The sequence below is a fragment of the Otolemur garnettii genome, unplaced genomic scaffold, assembly GCF_000181295.1.
Source record: "Otolemur garnettii isolate 467f Iridium unplaced genomic scaffold, OtoGar3 scaffold00041, whole genome shotgun sequence".
NCBI lineage: Eukaryota > Metazoa > Chordata > Mammalia > Primates > Galagidae > Otolemur > Otolemur garnettii.
The window spans coordinates 12,623,342-12,647,641 of record NW_003852436.1 but is presented as its reverse complement, the minus strand read 5'-3'; the positions used below and the strand labels follow the sequence as shown (position 1 = coordinate 12,647,641).

Here is a 24,300-nt window from a genome sequence, read left to right as displayed (position 1 = left end):
GCCAAAAAGGCTAGGCATATTTTTCAGGATATCTGACACCACAGATAAGCAAAAAGAGTCCTCACAAAATCAGCATGTGGATCACAGGCTGCAGGCTGGATACCCCTAGACCTATCATTTCCTAAGAATTCTTTCAAGGGCTTCCTGGGAATCTTTTCCTTAATGTGGTCTATATGGTCTGCAGGGTATGGCCCCAGCTTAGCTCTTCAGCCTTCTCACTCTCCTCAGGTCATGCTGGCTCCAGTCACATCCGTTCTCTGAACACACCACACTCTCTTCTAACACAGGGCAGTTACACATCTGTTCTCTCTTCCTGGAACATTCTCTGCTTCCTACTTTACCTAGTTAATGTCTAAGATCACTCTCAAACTGAAGCCTTCCCCAACCTCTCCTAAATGACAAGGACCTCTCCTTAAGAGCACCAGTCACAGCCAAAATTATACACATATATAATTTTTGTTGTAATTTGACTAATGTTTCTCTTATTATGCTATAAGCTCTTTGAGAGTAAAATGTGTATTTTCACTGGGTATCATCAATATCCAGAATTCTTCCTGGCACACAGTATATGCTTCATAAATATTTGTTAAATGAATGAAAGAACAGTAACAAAATTACATAAAATTACATGACAAAATATACTTAGGAATTAAGTCTGGAAGTAAAGCTGTACAGATAGGGGAATGATTCATAGGATCCACGTGTAGGTAATAACGTCTGACAAAGTGTTGAAAGACAGTTTTTTTGTGAGTATGTGCCCAATACCACTAACTCACTCCCTGGTTGCCTATACTGTACTTACAGATTTTCAAGCCATAAATGCTTATTTTTTTTATTTAAAGCCAAGTAAGGTTCTTTCACCTATAATTTAATTTCACCAGACCTATGAGCATGTACCAAGAAGTACTACTGTTTTTGCCTCTAGTTATAGAAATAAATATGACAGTCACTAGCACGAATATTTTAAAAGTACTTAAGAAGCCGGGTACAGTGGCTCATACCTGTAATACTCTGTATACTCAATCACCTAACTCAGTCACTGGCACCAAAAAAGTAGTCTACCAATAATTTCCATGAGCAGAGTTAATGGTATAATACCTTTTTTATAAGAAAGGAAGGAAGTAGGAATGAGAATCAAGGGCCCAGGGAGGCAAAGGGGTGGGTAGATTGCCTGAGCTTACAAGTTTGAGACCAGCCTGAGCAAGGGCAAGACCCTGTCTCCAAAAATAGCTGGTGTTGTGGCAGGTGTCTGTAGTCCCTGCCACTCTGGAGGCTAAGGCAAGAGAAACTTGAGTCCAAGAGTTTGAGGTTGCTGCAAAGTATGACATCACAGTACTCTACCAAGGGTGACAAAGTGAGACTTTGCCTCAAAAAAAATAAAAAAATAAAAAAATAAAAGTACTTAAGAGGTCAGGGTTCTTTTCTTTTGACAATGAAAAAAACAGAATTTAAGAAGGTACATGGAGTATCCAATGTACTCAGCCCTACTATGAAACTAATTTATAGCTTTCATTGAAAGGTATAATAACTCAATTATAGCCCAAGAATATGGGGAAAGGGGAGAGGGGGGAGGATGGGTGGAGGGAGGGTGATTGGTGGGACCACGCCTATGGTTTGTTTTACAAGGGTACATGTGAATCTTTCTAAATGTAGAATATAAATGTCTTAACACAATAACTAAGAAAATGACATGAATAAAAAGTTCTAAGAAGGAACGACCAAAACACTAAACACTAAAACTTACTTCTATAGTCACAAGACTGGTTTTTAATCCTGTACTCAAGGCCTATTTGCTTTTACTTTATGCACTATTCTAGTTGTTTAGTTATCTCATTTTAGAAATGAAGCATCACTATGGAAAGACAACACCCAAAATCACAATATCAGAACCAACAGAAAGATGAAAAAAAGACAGAGAAAAGCTGCAAAACCAGATCTGTATATCGCAGTATTATCAAATAACAAAACAGCTTATTTCCTGATGTTTCAGTTCTTCTTTTTAAGAAATATGAAGAGGCAGGGCATGGTGGTTCATACCTGTAATCCCAGCACTTGGGAGGCTGAAGTGGGTGGACTGCCTGAGCTCACAGGTTCAGGAGCAGCCTGAGCCAGAGCAAGACCTGGTGTTTAAAAATAGCTGGGTATGAGGTGGTGTCTGTGGCTCAGCTGGTAGGGCACTGGCCCCATATACCAAGGGTGGTGGGTTCAAACCCAGCTCCGGCCAAACTGCAAAAAAAAAAATAGCTGAGCGTTGTGGTGGGTGCCTGTAGTCCCAGCTACTTGGGAGGCCAAGGCAAGAGAATTGCTTAAGCCTAGGAGTTTGAGGTTGCTGTGAGCTATGATGCCACAGCACTCTACTGAGGGCGATAAAGTGAGACTCTGCCTCAAAAAAAGAAAGAAATGTGAAGAGTAGCAGTGTGTGGTGGGAAGCCTGTAGTTCCAGCTACTTTGTGAGAAGACTGCTGGAGCCCAGGAGTTTGAATACAGCCTAGGCAACATAGAGACTCTGCCTCTAGGGAAAAAAAAGAAAAAGAAATAGGAAAAGCGTACCATGTTGTATTAAAATTCAAGTACTAAGTGGATTATCCCAACCAAAGAGTTGTTAAGGTACAAATTCAACTATAGTTTAACAAAATAACAACTCCCCCTCCTCCTCTCATTTGAAGCATTCAAACTGCCAAGAAAGCAAAGCAGGACTGACAGTTCCTGGGCTAAAAGATTGTTTTCCTCCCTTTTAAAATATATGAAAAATAAAAGAGTAAAAGTTGTTCAACAACAAAAATCAACAGTCCTTTAGGAAGTCTACATCTTCACCAAATTCTTTATAGTCTTTTTAAAAGAATTATTTATTTTTATTTATTTTTTAGAACCTCCCACCTCTTTATAGTTTTGAAGAGTTACACAGAAAAGGTAAAAAGACCAAAGCTTCTTTATAGATTTTATTTTAGACATAGCTGATATATTGAGTCCTAATTGAAACTTAGCTTGATAACAACTGTGGAAAGCCAAAAACAAAGATTATCTCTAGGCCATCTGCTGTGGTCAGAATGTTTGTGTCCCTCCCCAAATTCTTACGTTAAAATCTTCACCCCCAAATGTGACAGTATGAGGAGGTACCATAGGACTTCTGGGAGGTGATTAGACCATGAGGGTAGAATCCTCATGAATGGGAGGAGTGCCTTATGGAGGCCAGAGACAGGCCCCTTCCCTTCCCACCCTGCAAGGACACAGCAAGAAGGAGCCACCTGTGAGTCAGAAAGCAGGCCCCCACTGGACACCAAATCTGCCGGTCCCTTGATCATGGAGCGCTTCCAGAACTGTCCCGTTTTTTAAGCTATAGAAGCAATTTTCTATTTTTAACATATAGTAAAAAAGAAAAGATGTGATAATAATAATATTATTCTCAAAGCCATGAGTTCCGAACATGTAATCTCTGATGCTCTGTGTTCATCCAAACTCCAAACATACATCAACTTCCTACCAATTGTTTTAATTTGAATATTTTATTATCATCTCCAAGTGAACACTGAGTTGAATAGAAAAAAGTTCCATACCTCACCCTTACCCTTAGGCTAAACTAGCTTCCTATTTTGATTTTCTGATCCCTGCCATACAGCCTTAAAACCACCATAATACTATTTCGTTTCTACTGTTATTGCCCTGACCCTAGTTCAGGCCCTTAATTGATTCATTTGGCTATGAAAGATTCCTCACTGGTTTTTGTTCTGCTACTTTCTTTCTCCCTTTAAACTCCAGTGATTGAGGACTACACATTTGTTTCCTGTCATTCCCAACTTTAGAAATTCTTTAGGGCTGACCTGATAAAGTTGGAAGTAAGACCCATGTGAATGACATTTAAAATTTATATGACGACTTGGCAGGCTACAAAAGCGACGCCTTTCTTCTCTGCTCACCGTACATCCCTTGTAAGCCCACAATTCAGCCTTTATATGGTTTAGAGTCAGTAAAATCTGGCTGCAAATGACTTTTGATTTTCTCTTCCTTAAAGCACATGAATCTTACATGTTTCACTCTGTTTGATTTTTTCTATCAAAAACGTATAGTCCTCTAGCGTACCTCTTTAGCACTATACTAAAGTGATGACAGGGAAGAATGTCAAAAAAATATATACATTTTTTGCACTTTTGGCCAGGGCGGGGCTTGAACCTGCCACCTTCATTATGGGGCTGGCACCCTACTCCTTGAGCCACAGGAACTGCCCTGTCAAAAATATTTTTATATTTAAAATACGGGGTGGACATGAAGTTTGTGTTTAATTGCACATGAACCTTACGGACATCCTGTATACAATGTCTAATTCTAAATATTGACATATTCATATACATCAAAATATCAAACAGCATAACTGATATACAGAGGGTGCCAAGAATGCATACACATTTTAAGAAAGAAAAAAATAATATTAAAATTGTAATACTCAATATATAACAATAACAAAATATGAATACAAGTCACATTGAACACCTCTTGTAATTGCAGACATCAAATGTGATTTGAGTACTACAAATTTATTTTTTTTATTTTACTTTTGTTTTTTTGAGACAGAGTCTCATTATGTTGCCCTTGGTAGAGTGCCATGGCGTCACAGCTCACAGCAACCCCAAACTCTTGGGCTTAAGTGATTTTCTTGCCTCAGCCTCCTGAGTAGCTGGGACTATAGGCACCCACCACAATGCATAGGTACTTTTTGGTTGCAGTTGTCATTGTTGTTTAGCAGGCCAGGGCCAGGCTTGAACCTTCTAGCCTCAGTGTATGTGGCTGGTGCCCTACTCACTAAGCTAGAGTATTACAAATTTAATACAGTTTTTTCCTTTCTTAAAATGTGTATACATTTTGACTGGGTGTGCTATCTCACGCCTGTAATCCTAGTACAGCTAGGAGTCCTGGAGAATCACTTGAGCTCAGGAGTTCAAGACCAAGCTGGGCAAAAGCAAGACCACATCTCTACTAAAAATAGAAAAATTAGCTGGGTGTTGTGGTGGATACTTGTAGTCCCAGCTACTCAGGAGGCTGAGGCAGAAGTATCACTTTAACCCAGGAATTTGAGGTTACAGTAAGCTAGGCTGACACCATGGTACTATAGCCTGGGGCAACAGAGTGAGATGCCATCTCCAAAAAAAAAGTATACTTTTTTGGCACCCTCTGCATGTAAGTGACTAAAATGAATGCAATCTTATACGCTCAGCAAATGGATGTTAATAGGCTGGCCAGTGCTCTTGTCTGAATGATGCCGGGAAATCTGATTTGACAACTCTGCTGAGGTTTCCTTTACTGCCCTGTCTGCTGGAGTAATTTTCACCCATGATAGCTAAAAGAGTAAGTGATAGTACTGGATCTGGTAGATCCCAAAGTAAGGTATTCTGTAGGTTTTATGGTAGCCATAAGAGTTTGTAAGGAAATGTGAAAGAAACAAGAAGTCAGACTGGGGGCAGTGGCTCACGCTTGTCATCCCAGCACTCTGAGAGGCTGAGGCTGGTGGATCGACTAGCCTGAGCCAGAGCGAGACCTCATCTCTAAAAATAACCAGGTGTTGTGGTGGACACCGGATACCTGTAGTCTCAGCGACTTGGGAAGCTGAGGCAAGAGCATCACTTGAGCCCAAGAGTTTGAGTTTGCTGTGAGCTATAACACCACAGCATTCTACCCAGGGCAACCCAGTGAGACTCTGTCTCAAAAAAAAAAAGAAGAATTAAAAAAAAAAAAAGAAACAAGAAGTTATCAACATATAGTTAGTAAGTTAATAAAAAGCCCTTTGATACTATGGAGGAGATTATAAACATTACTGCTTCCTGGGAAAACTGCAAAATATTCTTAAGAGGGGTACTTGAAAGAAAGTATGGTTGAAAACCTGTCATGACTTCAGAAGATGTGAAGAGCACAACAGGGACTACCAATGTGCAATGGTGAGAGCGATTTTCACAGGACTGAGCTATTCTGTACTATGCTCACAACTGGCTTTCCCATTTCCAGAATTGCACTCCTCCATATAAAACCAAGTGTGCATGTAATGGAGAGTATGTCAAATATGGGAACCTGTCCTTTACTGAAACCAAAACTCAGAATCTTGTATACATATATGATATGAATGTTACATGAATCTGTCTCCAGGTGAAGCCTACAGCAGATCCAGTTCAGCTCTCACTACTCTAGTCATTAGATGTGCTCACATTACATAAAAACAAGCTGCAAAATTGATTTCTTGGCTTAGTCCCTCTAGATTATGCCAACTGCCCCCCTAAGTTGGACACCCTAGCTATTCCTCATTTATCTGTTACTGGGAAGAAAACCATGGCTCTCTTCCTGCAAGTTGCACCTACTGTGAATAGAAAGGTTTCAAAATATTCAGGGTGGAACCTCTTTAAAACTTTTTGAAGATCAGTGGTTGAACATTCAGTATTTTTTGTCAATTGTTACATGAGAAAGATTAGGATGGCAGAGTTGATGAGTTTTATCAAAGAAAGATAAACATACAGTAGACCTCTCTGTAAGTTGACCACTCACCCAAGAGACTGTAACAGACTGGTCAACATAAGGAACGAGGCCTATTGTACTGATACATACGTGTGGTGTATGTCCATCCAGTCTTTGAAAATTAGGTCAATTTAAGGAGGTAGTCAAAGTAGGGAGATGGTCAACTCTGGAGGTTCTACTGTATTTTGTATATTTTTAAAAACTCAAATACTGATTATAAATAAAATTCCTTCTTGCAATTGTCATAAAAGATAACAGAAATAAAAAAGTTTTCTATTTATCTTTTTTGAGGGTGACTATTTTAAAGTCTGCAGAAAGATCTCAAGAAGGTAAAGAATAAATTTACCTTATTTTCTTCTAGGAATTTCAATTTGATAGAAACATCATTGCGCATTTTATCATATTTTTCCTTATGTGCTTGGAACAGATGCTGTGACTGCTCAATCTTTGGCAAAGTGTTTGCATCACGCGGTCCAAGATTCAGTTCTTCCAAATCAGTGCGATATGCATCATATTCAATCCTGGAAAAGAAAGAATAAATGAAGTACTATAAAAACAGAGTAAAATACTTTTAAGAGGTGTGTTAAAATACATAGAATTCACTCTTATACTAAATAAAAAAAAATAAAATTCTAATGTCTAGTCTATACTTTGTTTTTGAAAACATTACCTCTTTTTTTAATTATTTCTTTAAAAACAAACAGTTATTCATACAAAAATAGGAGGAAGCTGCTTTTTTATCTCATTAACTATTCCTCTCAAAGTATACTATTAAGTAAAATAGTGTACTAATTTGACAAGTAAAATAGTGTACTAATAATTTGACAAGTAAAATTTCCAAAATTTAAAAACCTGTTAAAAAAAATGTTAAAACCTAATAAGTCAAATAAGATCAAAGATAGAGATCAATCTCCATGTGAATTGGTTAATATCGATGAAACAAAGCAGGTGAGGATGGCTGCCTCCAACAGGTAAGTCTCTGACCCAACAGAGGGTTAGTGGTTCTCATAGTAAGTCTAGGTCAGCAATATACAATAAAAATGTGAGTAACACATGTAATTAAACATTTTCCAGTAGCTGCATTAAAACAATAAAAATTAACTTTACCCTTTTTAAACAATATATATATTTTTACCCAATATATTTAAAGTATTATCATTGCAACATGTAATCAATGTAAAAAAGTGGTTAATCAACTACTTTACATTTGGAGGCAGGTACTGAGTTGAAATCCACTAAATATTTTACACTTCTATCTCAATCCAGACTAGCTCACAGTGATGTGGCTATTACATGTGACAACACAACTCCACTCATCTCCAAATAAGCACCATTATTTAGAATGTGACAATGGCATCTATATAGAGCACTCAACACTTTGTATTCCATGAAATGGCTCACCCTAAAACATGTATCCTCCCACCTTACTGAACAGTTACCCCACCACCACCATCATCATCATGACCCCACAGCCCCTCATAATACCTCTATCACAGCCCCTGTGTAAGTGCAGTATTACTTTGCTTATTAAACAATGACTTATCTAGTAGCCTCAACTATTCAGTACTCAGCCCAGAAGCAAACTGACCTTTAATTTAGTCAAAATCAGAATCACAAAGCTTATGCCCTAAAAATTAAAACTCTTTATTTACACATCTATAGTATGATTCATGTCTCCTATTCTGGGAATTAGGACTACTTTAAATTACATCAACTATACTGTCTATATGACTAGAGAAAGAATATATTAGTTCCTCACACTGAGACTAACTTAATTTTTATTTTTTGGCTGGGGCTGGGTTTGAACCCACCACCTCTGGTATATGTGGCCAGTGCCCTACTCCTTTGAGCCAAAGGCATTGCCTGAGACTAATTTATGTTTAACTCATACTGAATGCAAGAAACTTTATCTTTCTGGCCAAAAGAGGATCATTCATTCATTCATTGATCAATGGTTCATTCAACATATATCAAGTGATCATGTTCTGTATTTCTGGTGCTATGTTAGAATATAGAACTGTAAAGATGAGCAGATAACTTTATCCCCAAGAAGCTTGAGGTATGGAGGAAGAGAACCTTGTAAATAATTACAACAAAATCAGGTAATGGAAACTACCATGAAGGAGGACAAGATATAATGGAAATCAAGAGTTACCTAATTAGGATCTGAAAAGGTATCTGAGAACAGAATTAAAATACCATAATTAAATTTTGAAAGATGGTAAAAGCTTTTGGGTGGATTGGCACAGGGGAATTAGACTATTCCAGAAGTGAATAAATGGACAAAGGCAGAAATCTGTTACGATGCCAAGACATATTTGGGAATTAATTCAGTTATGTGACAATCTGAAGTTCAAATGCCATATTGGAAGGGAAGTCAGACAGGTAGGCAAGACTGAGATTAACCAGCCCGACAGTGCTAAAGGTTTTAGATTTAATCCAGCAGGACAGGTGATGGGAGGCCACTGAAGAACACTGATTGACAATAAAGTGACATGAGTCTAACTGTTTAGGATAGAAAGGTGCCTCCAGTGGTGGTATATGGAAGGAGGACTGGAGCAAAAGGTTAAGAAATTAGAAGCAAGGAAACCAACTGAAGACCAAGGACATGTGAGAAATGAGTCACTACATCAAGGCAAAGGTAGTGGAGCTAAGGAGACAGACAAAAGACTTAGGAGGCAAGACTGACTTGGTAACAAGAGCAAGTCAGTTAAATCCATGGGTGTAGTAGCCAAATGGAATGACCACTATGCCCTTCACTGGCTCTAACATCTCGAGCAAGATATTGCATCTCTTTGTATACCAGTTTTTCATCTATAAATGGGAATAATAATCTCCACAGAACTTCATGTACGTGTGCATAAAACACAAAGGACACCTAGGAACAACGCAAACCTTTAAAATGCTTATTGTTATGGCGAATTGGCAGAGGAGCAGCTGAAAGCAAACTAACTAAAAACTTAGTACGTAACAGGACAGGAACAGCCGCTCTGCCTGTAATCTCAGCACGCAGGAGACCAAGGCAGAAGAGTGTGAGGCCAGGACTTGAAGACCAGCCTGGGTAATATAGTGAGACTTTGTCTGTATCAAAAAGCTTTCTAAAAAATTAGCCAGATGTGATGGTACGTGCACATAGCTCTAGCAACCTAACAGGCTGAGGAAGGAGGACAGCTTGAGCTCAGGGGTTTGAGGCTGCAGTAAGATATGACCATGACACTGTACTCCACTGTAGGCTGACAGAACCAGAACCTGTCTCTTAACTACTCCCCCCCCAAAACAAACAAACAAACAAAAAGTAGATCTGAAATAAATAGTAATGTGGTGATTTAATGTGAGCACCAATATCCTACAATAGCCTTGGAGCACATTTCTAAATAACAGTGATTAATTTAAACACAAAGTTATAATACTGACCTTATATTCCTTAATTTTTATATTCAGAGTCTGTAGACGGTATCAAAGTAAAAATTTCCATAAGCGCTCTAACAGTGCTCATTACCACCAAGATAAGAAGCTCACTAAGTTTTTCAAAATGCAACTCTTCACTTCAAGGTTGCCAGTCTGAACTGAGTCCATATCAACAAAGTTAGTGATGGTTACTTTATGGCTTAAGTAAAACTTCTAGAGAACAGGTGTCCACATCTGAAAAGTCTTGACAATTGACTCCCTTGTTGGTGCTGCTGTGGAGAAGTGTTGAATGGGCTGTTATAAGATTTTCTACATATGAAGCACCAAAGGGCTAGGAAATACTTGCACACAATGCATAATAGGGAGCATTAAAAGGCCACCCAGCCATTTGCCTTAAGTACTACTTTTTGTGCTGATCAAATAGATGACCCTTGCCTTAAAAGTCAGTAAATTCTGGTTTTGACAGAGAAGAAAATTCAGCTACTGAGAAACTTTTAATCTTGGATTTTCTTTTTGACTGTTATCCCTCAGTAGGCAATGTTTCGGTCTCAAAACTAGCTAATTCCTTAGCTACTTCGTAAACAACAGAAAAGTCAAACCCCACGCTAAGCTTAATGAATAAAATCATACACTATAATTTGAATAAAAAAGGATAAATTATGGGGTGAGGTGATTATTGTTGTTGGTCTTTAAAGCACACAGAGGCTGTCTGAGGTACCCTTTAAGTAACCAGCTAACAAGTTCATACTTGTATAACTTGATTTATAATTTTGTTCAAAAGTTCCAAATGTATCTATATATGTATTGTATAAATTGAGATCTTATACCACATTATACTTTCCAAACTACAAAGTATCCCAAAGGCAAACATACACAGCGAAATAGGAAATTGTGGCTACACGTACCTTTATTTACAAAATGTTCATTACAGAATTTTACAAAGAGGGATGTATAGAACATTTTGTAAATATTTGTAATGAATATTTTGTAAATAAAGGTACAATTCCCATTTTCCCTATGTATGGTAACTTTTGGGATACTGGTATATATATTGAGATCTTATACCAAATTATACTCCCCAATCTAATGAGTTATATAACCAATCTAATGAGTTAAATTTTTTTTTTTTTTTTGAGACAGAGCCTCAAGCTGTCACCATGGGTAGAGTGCAGCGGCATCACAGCTCACAGCAACCTCCAACTCCTGGGCTCAAGCGATTCTCCTGCCTCTGCCTCCCAAGTAGCTGGGACTACAGGCACCTGCCACAACACCCGGCTATTTTTTGGTTGCAGCTGTCATTGTTGTTTTGGAGGGTCCAGGCTGGATTCAAACCTGCCAGCTCAGGTATATGTGGCTGGTGCCTTAGCTGCTTGAGCCACAGGCACAGAGCCATGAGTTAGATTTTTTTAATAAGAAGTGAAAATTATTTTATATAATTAGATGTGAAAATTATAGATCAATCCAGTTTAAGCTTAAGGCTTATTGATCAAATGCAAAAGACAGGCAATGGGTTCTCATCTTGGTTTTGAAACTGACTACAAGTGAGCAAACCATTTAACCTCTAGAGCCTTATTCTTTTCTGCTACAAACTATATACAAAATGTTTTATGTACAGTGATGTACATGATAAATCTGGCTTTTGTTAATATGGATTAATATTTTAAAAAGCATACTAGAAATAAGGCTAAAGAGAAAGATACTACACATTAATTAAGTAAAATATATGTTAGAGCAGATGTACAATTACAAAGTGGAGAAACTAACTAGATTCACATAGTTCTTAACTGGGAGGTGGTAGGGGTACTTCTGGAACAAAATAATTCTCATCTTTAAAACCCATAAATATGGCTTGGTACCCACAGCACCGTGGTTACAGTGGCAGCCATGTACATGGAGGCTCGTGGGTTTGAACCTGGCCCTGGCCAGCTAAACAACAATGACAACTGCAACATTGTGGCGAGTGCCTGTAGTCCCTGCTACTGGGAGGTGAAGGCAAGAGAATCGCTTAAGCCCATGAGTTAGAGGTTGCTGTGAGCTGTGATGCCACCGCACTCTACTGAGGGTGACACAGTGAGACTCAAAAAACCCCCCAAAGCCAAAAAACCCATAAATATAAAACAATCAGAAAAACTAGAAAAGAAGAATGCTTAAAATGATTAAAGATATAGAAGAAAGAGCATCCATTATGAACAAATGTGGACATTATGAATAAGGAACAGACAAATTTAAAAAAGAACCAAATTGTGGCAGGTACCTCCAGTCCCAGCTACTTGAGAGGGTTAGGAAAGAAGATTGCTCAAGCCCAAAAGTTCGGGGTTTGTGTGAGCTATGATGCCACCCTACCTAGGGCGACATAGTCAAACTGTCTCAAAATAAAAAAGCCAAATTGAATTTAAGTAAATGAAATTTTTCATTCATATACATAATGAACCCTTTGAAAAATAAAATGTCCACAAGGTATTTAAATAGAGACTGAAATATCAATTACTGGGCATGTTATTAGGATTCCCATCAAAGGATATCTTACTGAAAGATACTCTTGCCCTTACCCCACTGTACAATCAAGATTTTGGTCTTGACCTTCATTTCTAAGTCACTAATAATCACAAATATGTTAATATTAAACAGAAAATTATAAACATAGTGTACAACAGAAGCATCTCTTCTTGTCAAAAGATCAAAAATTAACTTTTCCAAGTGATCTGGGCTTCTACTTAGGCATAAAGAAAAAATAAACTTAGTAAGCATTTAATTGTAAAAAGACTAGATGAATTTGGATTTTCAACAGTGTTTCTCACATCATTAAACTAAGGCAAGAGGCCAAAGAGTAAAGTTATGCTTCTAAAAGGTAAAGTTTATCTTCCACTATGCTAGAGCAAGTATATTAGAAAATAAGAATTTCAAGTGCTGAGAGAGAAAAAAAACCCAAGGGGATTGGAATAATATTTAAATAAGAGTGGCAGGGTATATGAGGGAAAAAATTTGGCCTATAATCAAAAGCTGAAAAAGGCTATCATGGACCTGCTCCTCTTTAGATATTTATAAATATTTATTAATATGTATTTTATTCACCTACAGGATGATTGTGATAGGAAAAATTTTTATATACATACATAGATATGAAAAAGAATGTATGGAAACTGCATTATAAATAGGCTATTAAAATGTAAGGCAAGTATTTACATAAAAGGCAAAAATTTGAGAGGGTTTAAAAGGCTTGTTATAATCTGGATAAATGGAAGACCACTGATATTCACAACAAACAAAATCATGTAGGTAAAATGAGCTTGTACACTGATATTCAAGAGAAATTTGAAGCACACGTCTGACTATTGTGGGAATAGGGATAATAAGGATGAAAGGTAAACAGGCCAGAGTATAGAGGGCCATCTAGGAATGTACAACATGTGGCCTGCGGGCTGCATGCTGATTCTGTGAGATTTTTTGCTTATCGCTTTTGGTTATCACAAAAAGTATGCATGGGCTCGGCGCCTATAGCTCAACCGGCTAAGGCGCCAGCCACGTACACCTAAGGTGGCAGGTTTGAATCGCCAGTCTGGACCCGCCAAAACAACAATGACGGCTGCAACCAAAAAATAGCCGGGTGTTGTGGCAGGCGCCTGTGGTCCCAGCTACTTGGGAGGCGGAGGCTGGAGATTCGCTTGAGCCCAGGAGTTGGAGGTTGCTGTGAGCTGTAATGCCACGGCACTCTACCCAGGAGGACAGCTTAAGGCTCTGTCTCAAAAAAAAAAAAAAGTATGCATGGATCTTTTTTTTTGCTAATCAGCTGTCTTTAGCATTTGTGTATTAATCTACAACCAAGACAAATCTTATTCTTTCAGTATGCAGCAGAAAAGAAAAAAGGTTTGGAACCCCCAACTACGTGGTAGGAAGAAGGACCCTATTTTCTTCTAAGGAGGCTGGGGCTGGGATCCTCCATTTCCCTATTTCCTAGAAGGTGGGGTTTGGACACATGACCATGGTTCAACTAGATACTCTGAAGGCAATGAAGCAAGTATTGAGGAGCCTTCAAAGTTACTTTATTTTATTTTTTTTTGAGACAGAGCCTCAAGCTGTCCCCCTGGGTAGAGTGCTGTGGCATTACAGCTCATAGCAAACTCCGACTCCTGGGCTCAAGCGAGTTTCCTGCCTCAGCCTCCCAAGTAGCTGGGACCACAGGTGCCCGCCACAACGCCCAGCTATTTTTTGGTTGCAGGTGTCATTGTTGTTCGGTGGGCTGGGGCTGGATTCGAACTCGCTGCCTTCAGTGTACGTGGCTGGCGCCTTAGCCACTTGAGCCACAGGCGTGGAGCCACCTTCAAAGTTATTTATGGTAGCTATGCCAGCATCAAGTAACAGAAGCACCCAACATCAGGGTCCAATTAGATTCTTCTGCAGCAATACTTGCTTTTGGTTCTTGCCTGTTTCCAGAATTTTGTTTTTTTTTCTCTAAGTCTACTGGCTATCCTATAACCCATCTATTACATTTTTTTCCTGCTCATATTGGTCTCAGTCGGTTTCTACTGTTTTCAACCAAAAATCTTAACTGATTATATACCATATGTAAAACAGAAAATATAGTGAAAATGTATACCTTACCTGGCACTTTCATACTGTTTCACAGTCAATAATGTATCTTCAATTGTTTTATTCACCAAAGTGTTCACACTAGCAATGAAAAAGTTAATGGCTCCGAGAAGAGTCTCTCCATTTTTAGCCAGCAGCTTCTGGGTATCTGCATTATAGCCAAATTCTTCCTAAAACAAGGAAGTCACCTTAATTTATGTAGTAATAAATTAGTAAATGTAACTAAAAAAAAAAAATTCAGGCATATCACTAATGAGAAAATATTTGATTTAGAAATCTAGCTATATCACTTTTCCCTTTCTTTCCCTCTTAAATAGAAATATAAATCACATATAGCTTTATAATTACTGAACAAGTCTAATTACCTTAGAAATTTTCATCAGCTCAGATGTATTACTAAAATGTAAATAATCTTTTAAAGTTAAACTACTTTGAACTAGAAAGAATATTATTTCTACGTTTTGTTTCTATTATACTGTAAGCACAGCTGTTAGGAAGAAAAATATAGCAGATTATTAATCAGAGAAACTACAACTTTCCTAACCAAATTAGGTTACATTTGGCTAAAACTTTCAGACATAAAATAAAGTGTAATTTTTTTGTGTTTTGACTAAATCTTCTCAAAGTATAAATATTAACAATATCCATTTCTTTATAAACTTAGTGACCAGTTGACTCCCAAGCTTGGGTCTATCTAGGCACACAGCTGAGGAAGGATTATTCAGTACCAGATTTAATTCATTTTCTCTGCAAATTTTGGCTCAGCAAACATTACACATGATTCCTTCAGATACGGAAAGAACCAATCCTAAACGTTCAGCAGTGAAAACTTCCCAGTCTAAGTTTTTAGATTTAAAACTTCCCAGTTTAAGTTTTACTAATAAATTTTACTAATAAGTTTTACTAATTAATAAATTAATCAGGAATATATATGACCAAATAAAAAACTGATCATAATAGCAGGAAAGTAAAATTCTTTTTTTTTTTTTGAGACAGAGCCTCAAGCTGTCTCCCTGGGTAGAGTGCCGTGGCATTACAGCTCACAGCAACCTCCAACTCCTGGGCTCAAGCGAGTCTCCTGCCTCCGTCTCCCAAATAGCTGGGACCACAGGCGCCCACCACAACGCCCGGCTATTTTCTGGTTGCAGCCGTCATTGTTGTTTGGCGGGTCTGGGCTGGGGATTCGAACCCGCCACCTTAGGTGTATGTGGCTGGCGCCTTAGCCGGTTGAGCTATAGGCACCGAGCCGAAAGTAAAATTCTTTATTATGCTAAAAGCATTTTCCATTTAAGACAGGTCTATGTAATTCTTTACTATGGACCCAGTCTTCAAAATTTTTTAAACCTTATTTGCAAATATTGGCAGTTATAGGATTATATAAGAAGAATATCAATCAATGTATGTTAAACATTAAATAGAAAGGCAGGGCAGCTGAAGAGTTTTAGCACTAAGTTTTTACAAGATAAGTTACCCACTGAAGTCTACATAAATGTTACTGGAAGTATAACAGTATAGGAAAAATCATTTTCACAACTTTTAGAAAAAGTTAACATATTACAACTTTATTTATTACTTTGATACTCATTAAGAGATAAACAGCAACATTAAAAAAGCAATAAACAAGAGGAAGAAAAATATAAATACAATAGTTCATAAAAAGTAAAGTTGACAGAAGTCAACTGGGCCTTCTTAAAGATTATATGAAATATCTTTAAAAATACACCTCAGAATTCCACTTTCATTAAGCGTTCAGCAAATCATAAATGTAACAAATAACCTCTTAGAGTACTTCTATTACCATTTCTCCCATCCCTAATAGTTACTCAAAATAATCTTACATGGAGTTCTAATGACTTCAAACTCAGGTCAGCAAATGCATCTCCAAGTTGCCTTTGGGTATGCACCATTTGGAAAAGCTGGGTTGACAGTGTCTGAGCCAGTTTTAGAATATTTTCATATTTTTTCTTATTATCTCTTAATATATCAATTTGAGCTTCAAGTTCAAGGTCCACAGTTCTTGAGCCACGGCCTAGCTTCTCAGAGATAATTTGTCGAGTACACTAAAAGTAGAAAGATACAATTTGCTTAGGAAGAAAAAAAAGAACAAAAGAAAAAATAATACAGCAATCCAAAATACAAATCCTAGTGCATGTGGCTATACTATTTTTTGGCCTCAAATAAGCTAGTCTAACAAACAGAAAGCTGTCAGCCCCCTTATTAGTTCATCAAGATTCAGTATAAATTTACCAGACAATGTCTAACTACTGTTACACTAATCAGGGGAAGTTTTAAGATTTATTTAGCTAACTTATATACTGCCAGAAGAACTGTTTTATGTAATCATATTTCAAGTTTAGGGCATTTGGGTAGATTATTTAAAACAGAAATATTTGACATCGATTTAAGAATAATATTAGACTGTTAATATAGGAATAATAAGCATGCCAACATTTTAGTTTCTAATTGGTTTTCAATGCTCCTTTGCTTTTGTCTTCCCACTAAGTAGCTTAATGTGTATAGGAAGACAGGAAGAAGAGAGAAGAAAGGGGGTGGGGAGGAAGAGAGAGAGAGAGATTAGAGATTCCTGAGTTTTCCATTTATTTTTGCCCAGATAGCATGATATTACATTTTCTTATTGTATTCTGTTTTAGAAATAATGGTATAGAAACCCATATATTTTTTAAAAGTACCTAATTTCAAAGCACATGGAAATAAATTTTCTAATAATTTTTGTTGAAAATCAAATCATTTTAAGAATAGCTAGGGGCTCGGTGCCTGTAGCTCAAGCAGCTAAGAAGCCAGCCACATACACCAGAGCTGGTGGGTTTGAATCTGGCCCAGGCCTGCCAAACAACAATGACAACTACAACCAAAAAACAGCCAGGCATTGTGGTGGGTGCCTGTAGTTCCAGCTACTTGGGAGGCTGAGGCAAGAGAATCACTTAAGCCCAGAAGTTTGAGGTTGCTGTGAGCTGCGATGCCACAGCACTCTACCCAGAGTGATAGCCTGAGGCTCTGTCTCAAAAAAACCCCCCAAACCCCATATATAATCACATATATAATACTTCTACAGTAAACATGAAATTATGCTATACTAATATCCTGAACATTTCTTTTCTATAAGCAAATATTTCAAGACTTTTCCTTGTCAATATACACAAATCTGCCATTCATATATACATATATTTAATTTCAAAATATTAAGAGGGTACAAATGCTTTTCTAATATAGATACCTTTTATAATGCTCAAATAGGGGCTTTTATTGCGTATTTTTCTATTTAAACTATTGAGAAACAAATTTCTCAACATGTTTTCTATTCTCATCAACTAAAGATCTTTATTTTTATTTATTTATTTTTGGTTTTTTTTGAGTCAGAGTCTTACTTTGTCACCCTGGGTACACTGCTGGCATCACAGCTCACAGCAACCTCAAATTCTTGAGCTCAAATGATCCTCTTGCCTCAGCCTCCCAAGTAGCTGGTAGTATAAGCACCTACCACAATGCTAGGCTATTTTTTTTTTTTTTTTTAGAGACAGGGTCTCGCTCTTGCTCAGTCTGGTCTCCAACTCCTGAGCTCAAGCAATCTACTTACTTCAGCCTCCCAGAGTGCTAGGATTACAGGCATGAGCCACTCACCCAGCCCAACTAAGAATCTTTATAAATAAACATATATATATATATATATACACACATAATTTTTTTTAAAGTAGAGAAATTCTTAACTACATAGGAAATAATAGAAGAGGTAACAGACCAAAATCACAGGAGGAGGATAAAACTATTCCCAGGAAAAATATACAAACATTCCTAAGGGATTAAAATCATATCAACAGAAGGGTTAAACTGAAGACACTGTGATTTTAATTTTTAATTTTTTTTGAGACAGAGTTTTATTGTGTCGCCCTCGGTAGAGTGTGTCACGGCTCACAGCAACCTTAAACTTTTGGGCTTAAGCAATTCTCTGTCTCAGCCTCCCAAGTAGCTGGGACTACAGGCGCCTGCCACAATGCCCAGCTATTTTTTGGTTGTAGTTGTCATTGTTGTTTTGGCAGGTCCGGGCAGGGTTCGAACCACCAGCTCTGGTGTATGTGGCTGGTACTCTAGCTGCTGAGCCACCGGTGCCAAGCCAACACTGTGATTTAAAAAAAATTTATTTTAAAAAGTCTTTTTTTAGACAGGTTCTCTGTCATCCATGCAAAAGTGCAGTGGCCTGGTCATAGCTCACCTCAAACTTCCCTCAAGCAATCCTCCTGCCTACGCCTCCTGAATAGCTGGGACTATACGGAGGGCTTATCACACCTAATTTTTTTTTTTTTGAGACGGAGCCTCAAGCTATCCTCCTGGGTGGAGTACCATGGCATCACGCTCACAGCAACCTCCAACTCCTGGGCTCAAGCGAGTCTCCTGCCTCAGCCTCCCAAGTAGCTGGGACCACAGGCGCCCGCCATAGCGCCTGGCCATTTTTTGGTTGCAGCCATCATTGTTGCTTGGTGGGCCCAGGCTGGGGACTGGAACCCGCCACCTTAGGTGTATGTGGCTGGCGCCCTAGCTGCTTGAGCCACAGGTGCTGAGCCCACACCTGGCTAATTTTAAAATTTTTTTGCATAGACTAGGGTGGCTGCGGGAGTTTAGGGGAGGTGTATCTCACCACGTTGTCCAGGCTAGTCTTGAATCAGGGGCCTTAAATAATTCTCCAGCCTTGGCTGGGATTATAGGCTTTAGCCATGATGCCCATTCACTATGATTTTAATGAAAAAAACAACAGTAAGAAATAATGTCTAAAATTACCATTTTAGACATTATTGTAACAAGATAAAGGAGATAGGTCACTCATTCTCATACTTGTCTTCCATACCAAGATTCATCAAGTGCTAAGTAGGTAAGGAAGTTAAGGTGGTAGGAAGAGTAAGGTGATACTGATTATTAGGCAAATTAAGTCCATAAATCTGGACACTTGAAATAGGTTTGAAACTGTACTTACATTGCTTACATTCCAATCAGGTAAAAGAGCACTACAGATTGACTACATGTAGCTTTGTAAAGAAAGCTGTAGTGAGAATAAAGCTCCTAGCCATTTCTCCCAGTCATCAGGGTTCCCAGAAGAAGTTTTTCACATGATCTTTTTATTTAAATTGATTCCTAGTGTATATTAAAATTAAAATATAAAATTGAAGATCAGTATATATCATAAAAGTTTAAAATAGAAGAAAATTAAGAATCTAAGTTTTCTACCTTTTATCAAAGTCCTTGAAAATGGAGACCATTTACTGGTACCAGATCCTACTCAATTTTCCACATAAATAAAGAATTTGTTTTGAAAATTAAAGCGCAAATAGTGCCAAGGTAAACGGGTAGTAGGAATAGAAAGTAAATTATTGCTCTATTAGATATCCTCCTTGTAGGAAGATAGGTGAAAAATAGTGTACACAATACCATGAATCAGCATCATGGCTCATGAATTTACAAGATAGTCACTGTGTACTCTGAATATTTACATAGCACCAAGAGCTTTTCTGTAACGCAAAAAAAGGAATAAATACATTTAAATACAAGCAAAGGATAAATTCATAGCAATAGCCTAAAGTTACAAAAAGGGTTACTAAGGTGAAATATAAAGCAGGAAGCATAAAAAGAAAATCAACAGGTTAGTAGGTCAATCAATAAATTAATCAGAGCATGAGTTTGATCAGGGTGTGAATGCAAGGCAGTTTCTTAAACATTTTTAGAAAGTATTTAATGTGGCTCAGTGCTTGTAGCTCAGTGAGTAGAGCACTAGCCACATACAACAAGGGTAGTGGGTTCAAGCCTGGCCAGACCTGCTTAACAACAATGACAACTGCAACCAAAAAATAGCCAGGCATTGTGGTGGGCACCTGTAGTCCCAGCTACTTGGGACACTGAGGCAAAAGAATTGCTTGAGCCCAAGAGTTTGAGGTTGCTGTGAGCTGTGACACCACAGTACTCTACCGAATATAACAAGACTTTGTCTGAAAAAAAAAAAAGTATTTAATGTTTGGGAAAGATACCTAACAGCTCTGAATGCTAAAACTGAGATTCTTAAAAAAACAAAACAAAACAAAAACCTTTAAAAAGCACTGTATTCTAGACCAGGAAAAAATAAAAACAAACTGAAAAAGATAAACCAGAGTTCATTATTTCAACTATTTCTACAGATGAAGAATAAATAAAATTTTGGGTTCATATTTTATAAATAAATTCAGGGAGATTAAAATAATATTTAAGAAGATGAGTTCAAGGCCTTAACTTAAATGTGGTTCCATTATGTTTGCTTTGAATCAGCAGACTAGTATTGGGGCCAAAATTAACAACAAGTAAATGAAGTGCTAAATACTCTCTTTGAGGAAAGCCCTTAAAGTATTTGTTAGAGAATAGAATCAGAAGAAATTATAGGTAGAAATCATGAAAGAGAGGATCAAAGATATAGCCAGAATCAAGTTACTAAGGTGTAAAATGGATAACAAACAAACCTAAATCAACCAGTATTTGATGCATTACCCAAATAACAATTAGTGCCCAACACTGGCAACAATTTGGACTGCAAAGGTCAGTAAGCCATGAGAAGAGAGTCATGTAGACCTAAGAAGGTCAATATTATACTCTGAGCTTTTGGTTGGTCAGTCTGGACACACTGGGCTACATATTACATAAAATCATGTAAGTCTGAACTTTCTTTTTTTCTTTTGACTTATATTAAAATACCTAAGTTCTAATGAAAAAATTCTTCATTTAAAAATAGTGGTGGTACGTATCCGTATTCCCAGCTACTTGGGATACTGTGGCAGAAGGACAGCTTGAGCTCAGGAGTTTGAGGTTGCTGTGAACTATGACGACACCACAGCACTCTAGACTAGGCAAAAGAGTAAGACCTTGTCACTAAATAAGTAAATAGAAAATAAATAAGTAAATATAAAGTGATCACTTTGAGGAAAATAATGCCTCCTTCACATAGTATCATATGTATAACGTTTTGAAGAATTGTCATTTTCTTTTCTTTTTCTTTGGAGACAGAGTGACAGAGTTGTGCTCTGTCACCAAGCTAGAGTGCATTTGCATCATCATAGCTCACTGCAACCTCAAACTCCTGGGTTTAACTGGTCCTCCTGCCTCCACCTTGAAAGCAGCTGGAACTACAGGTGTGTACCACATGACTGGCTAATTTTTTGTAGGGATGGGGTCTCACTCCTGGCTCAGGCTGGTCTCAAACTCTTGACCTCAAACAATCCTCCTGGTTTGGCTTCCCAGAGTGCTAGGACTACAGCTGTTAATTTCACTAACACAAATTTTTAAAAGGCTTAAATGTGATATGTTAATGTAAAAGATAAAGATGCAATCTTAGTAATGATTGCATGGATTACTGTAGAGGTAAGAGATGGAAGAAAAGAATAGATAATACACATAATACATAGACACATAGGAACAAGTATACAGGGAAAATATCAACTAAATGATACAAGGCTCAAATCAATAAAAGTTTAAAAGTATGTACTTTGTAATTGCTAGGATTTAGTTTAGAAGTAGGGTGTGTGTTCTTTAAATGTATGGAAGTAGAAAATTAACAGAGGCAAATTGGAAAGGAATGGCTGAACAAATGGATTTAATAAATAGAAGTTCAGTCTGGTATGAAAGATAAACAAGTGAAATAAAAGGGAATTCCAAGCAGCAGACAAATACAGCCTCACGAACAAAGTTATAGAAGTCTGAGAAAGCACTGATGGCTTAGGAAGTCTCTGGGTACTTTTGCGTGGACCACTGGATCCACATGCAGAAGGGAGGAGCAGTAGGAGACAATGTTGGAAAGACAGATAGGGGTCAGATTCGTTCCATTCCAACTGACCCACTCAGGGATCAACCGAAGGATTTTAAGCAAGAGCAAACAACACTGGATAGAGCAGAATATGTCATCTAACTTGTCAAGAAGCTATGACAGCAACATGAGAGAGTAACATAGATGTAGACTATGGCTGTGAAGGATGAGGTGGAGAAAAGGGGGAAAAGCAAAAAAATATTAAGGAGACAGAATCCACAGGATTTAATGGGTGACGGGATATGTGGGAGCAGCAAGAAGACGGAGAAGAAATTTGTGAAGTATTGTGATAATGAGGAAATATAAAGGCAAAATAATACATGGAATGAGAGAACCCATATCTTTGAGAACAGAAAGGGCAATGATTTAGTAGAATGTCCTGATGAGTTTAAACAACAAGTCCCAGATTCTACATTAACATGAACTGAATAATTTCCAGAAAGACTCAAGTAGCTCAGTTCAGGGCATTTTTACCACCTTAGAAAAGCTTGTGCTTTTGTAAAGGACTTCAAATTATACTTTAAATGTATTAACTGAAAGAATAAATTCACTTCTGTATTACTCTTGAGAAGACACATAAAAGACCTGCTTTATATAAAAATACAGACAATTCCCAATTTATTAACCACGAGACCCATAGCCAGTTCAGGAATACAGAGAGTTGTTGCCAATACTCTAACCTAAGCTGCTAGGGCTTTCAACCACTTAATTATTTGAAGAATTCTATTGTCTTGTCCTTGTTAAGATTCAAAGATATGACATGAATTTGGGCCTTGAGTTATTTATAATACAAGTGGTCTCCAGGTTATAAACATTCAACTAATGTATGACTTGCAAAGTAAATGTACCTGTTTCAACTTACATGCAAATTCAACTTAAGAACAAACCTACCAAATCTATTTTGTTCATAACCCAGGGACAACTTGTACATCAAATACAGTACAAATAATTTACTTATTTTTTATGGAAAGCCTAAGAAAAACAATCACCAAATGCAACTAACAATGTTAACAAACTTTAGGAATCTAACTCTTGCAATCAATATAGTGCTGCCTGTACAGTTAATGCTTAGCTACCATGGTAAAATCAGATAATTTCAAACTTGGGAGAATTAATATACCTCTCTTGACCTTTAGCAGCTAAAAAGGATCAAAAAGGGGGGCAGTCATATGTATAAGCAGCTTTACAGCTAAATGTATTCTAAGGTACTACATTTCTTCAATTATACATTATCTGTACATTATCTGTCACTTAACAAGCATTTCGGTACTCTTTTGCACTTTTTAAATTACATAAAAAGATCAGCAATATTCTAATTATATATCCACCACGTTTAGATGGCCATTTTTTCTCCTCCATATTCATATGATTGTAATATAATTTGAATAACATAGAAATTAAAATTCTTAGAATCATTTAGGGTAGAAGTATTAAAAAATTACAAACCTTATAGGTGTTCAGACTCCACTTTCTAACAAGTTCTAACTTTTCCATTGCAGGATTTTTAATTTCATCTGCTAGAATAACTGGTCCACTTTTTATCTGTGTTCTCTGGCCACCTGCATGATCATAACAAAAGATAAAAAGCACAATCCAGATAAAGACAAACAGGAGAAGAAAAAAAAATTGACGTTGTTCAAATTAAACTACTTAAGCATCTAAGAAATAAAAAGTTTCCCACAAAAAGAAGAATTAGAACTTTCTAGAATCACTGAAAATAATTTCCTAATCACTTGAAAAACATTTCTGTTACTAAACACAAATGTGATATGGTTTGTCTGATTTCTTAAAAAAAAAAAAAAAACAAACTGTTGCAATCAGCCACCTTTTCTATATAAGCAACTGTTTACTACAAGAAAAACAAAATTTCCACAACTAGTCTTACTACTTAATGACTCTAAAAAGAACTATCTTTGTCAATAAGAAATTTGAAAGGCCATGTATTCCCCCATGGTAATCTCTTTCATTGTAATGCTCAGCCCAGG

The 24,300-nt window shown here is 37.3% G+C and overlaps 1 protein-coding gene across 6 annotated transcripts in view; it reads right to left on the bottom strand.

Annotated features, from left to right (window-relative positions):
- The window catches only part of ARFIP1 (ADP ribosylation factor interacting protein 1), a 108,281-nt gene that overhangs the window by 16,579 nt on the left and 67,402 nt on the right, over positions 1-24,300 (bottom strand). For all 6 annotated transcript variants that reach the window (XM_003790222.2, XM_023513445.1, XM_023513444.1 and 3 more), the window contains 4 exons: positions 23,762-23,874; positions 16,326-16,547; positions 14,500-14,657; positions 6,839-7,013 (listed from right to left, as the gene is read on the bottom strand). In XM_003790222.2, the coding sequence (XP_003790270.1) occupies positions 6,839-7,013; positions 14,500-14,657; positions 16,326-16,547; positions 23,762-23,874 (668 nt within the window). The remainder of the gene's footprint in view (positions 1-6,838; positions 7,014-14,499; positions 14,658-16,325; positions 16,548-23,761; positions 23,875-24,300) is intronic.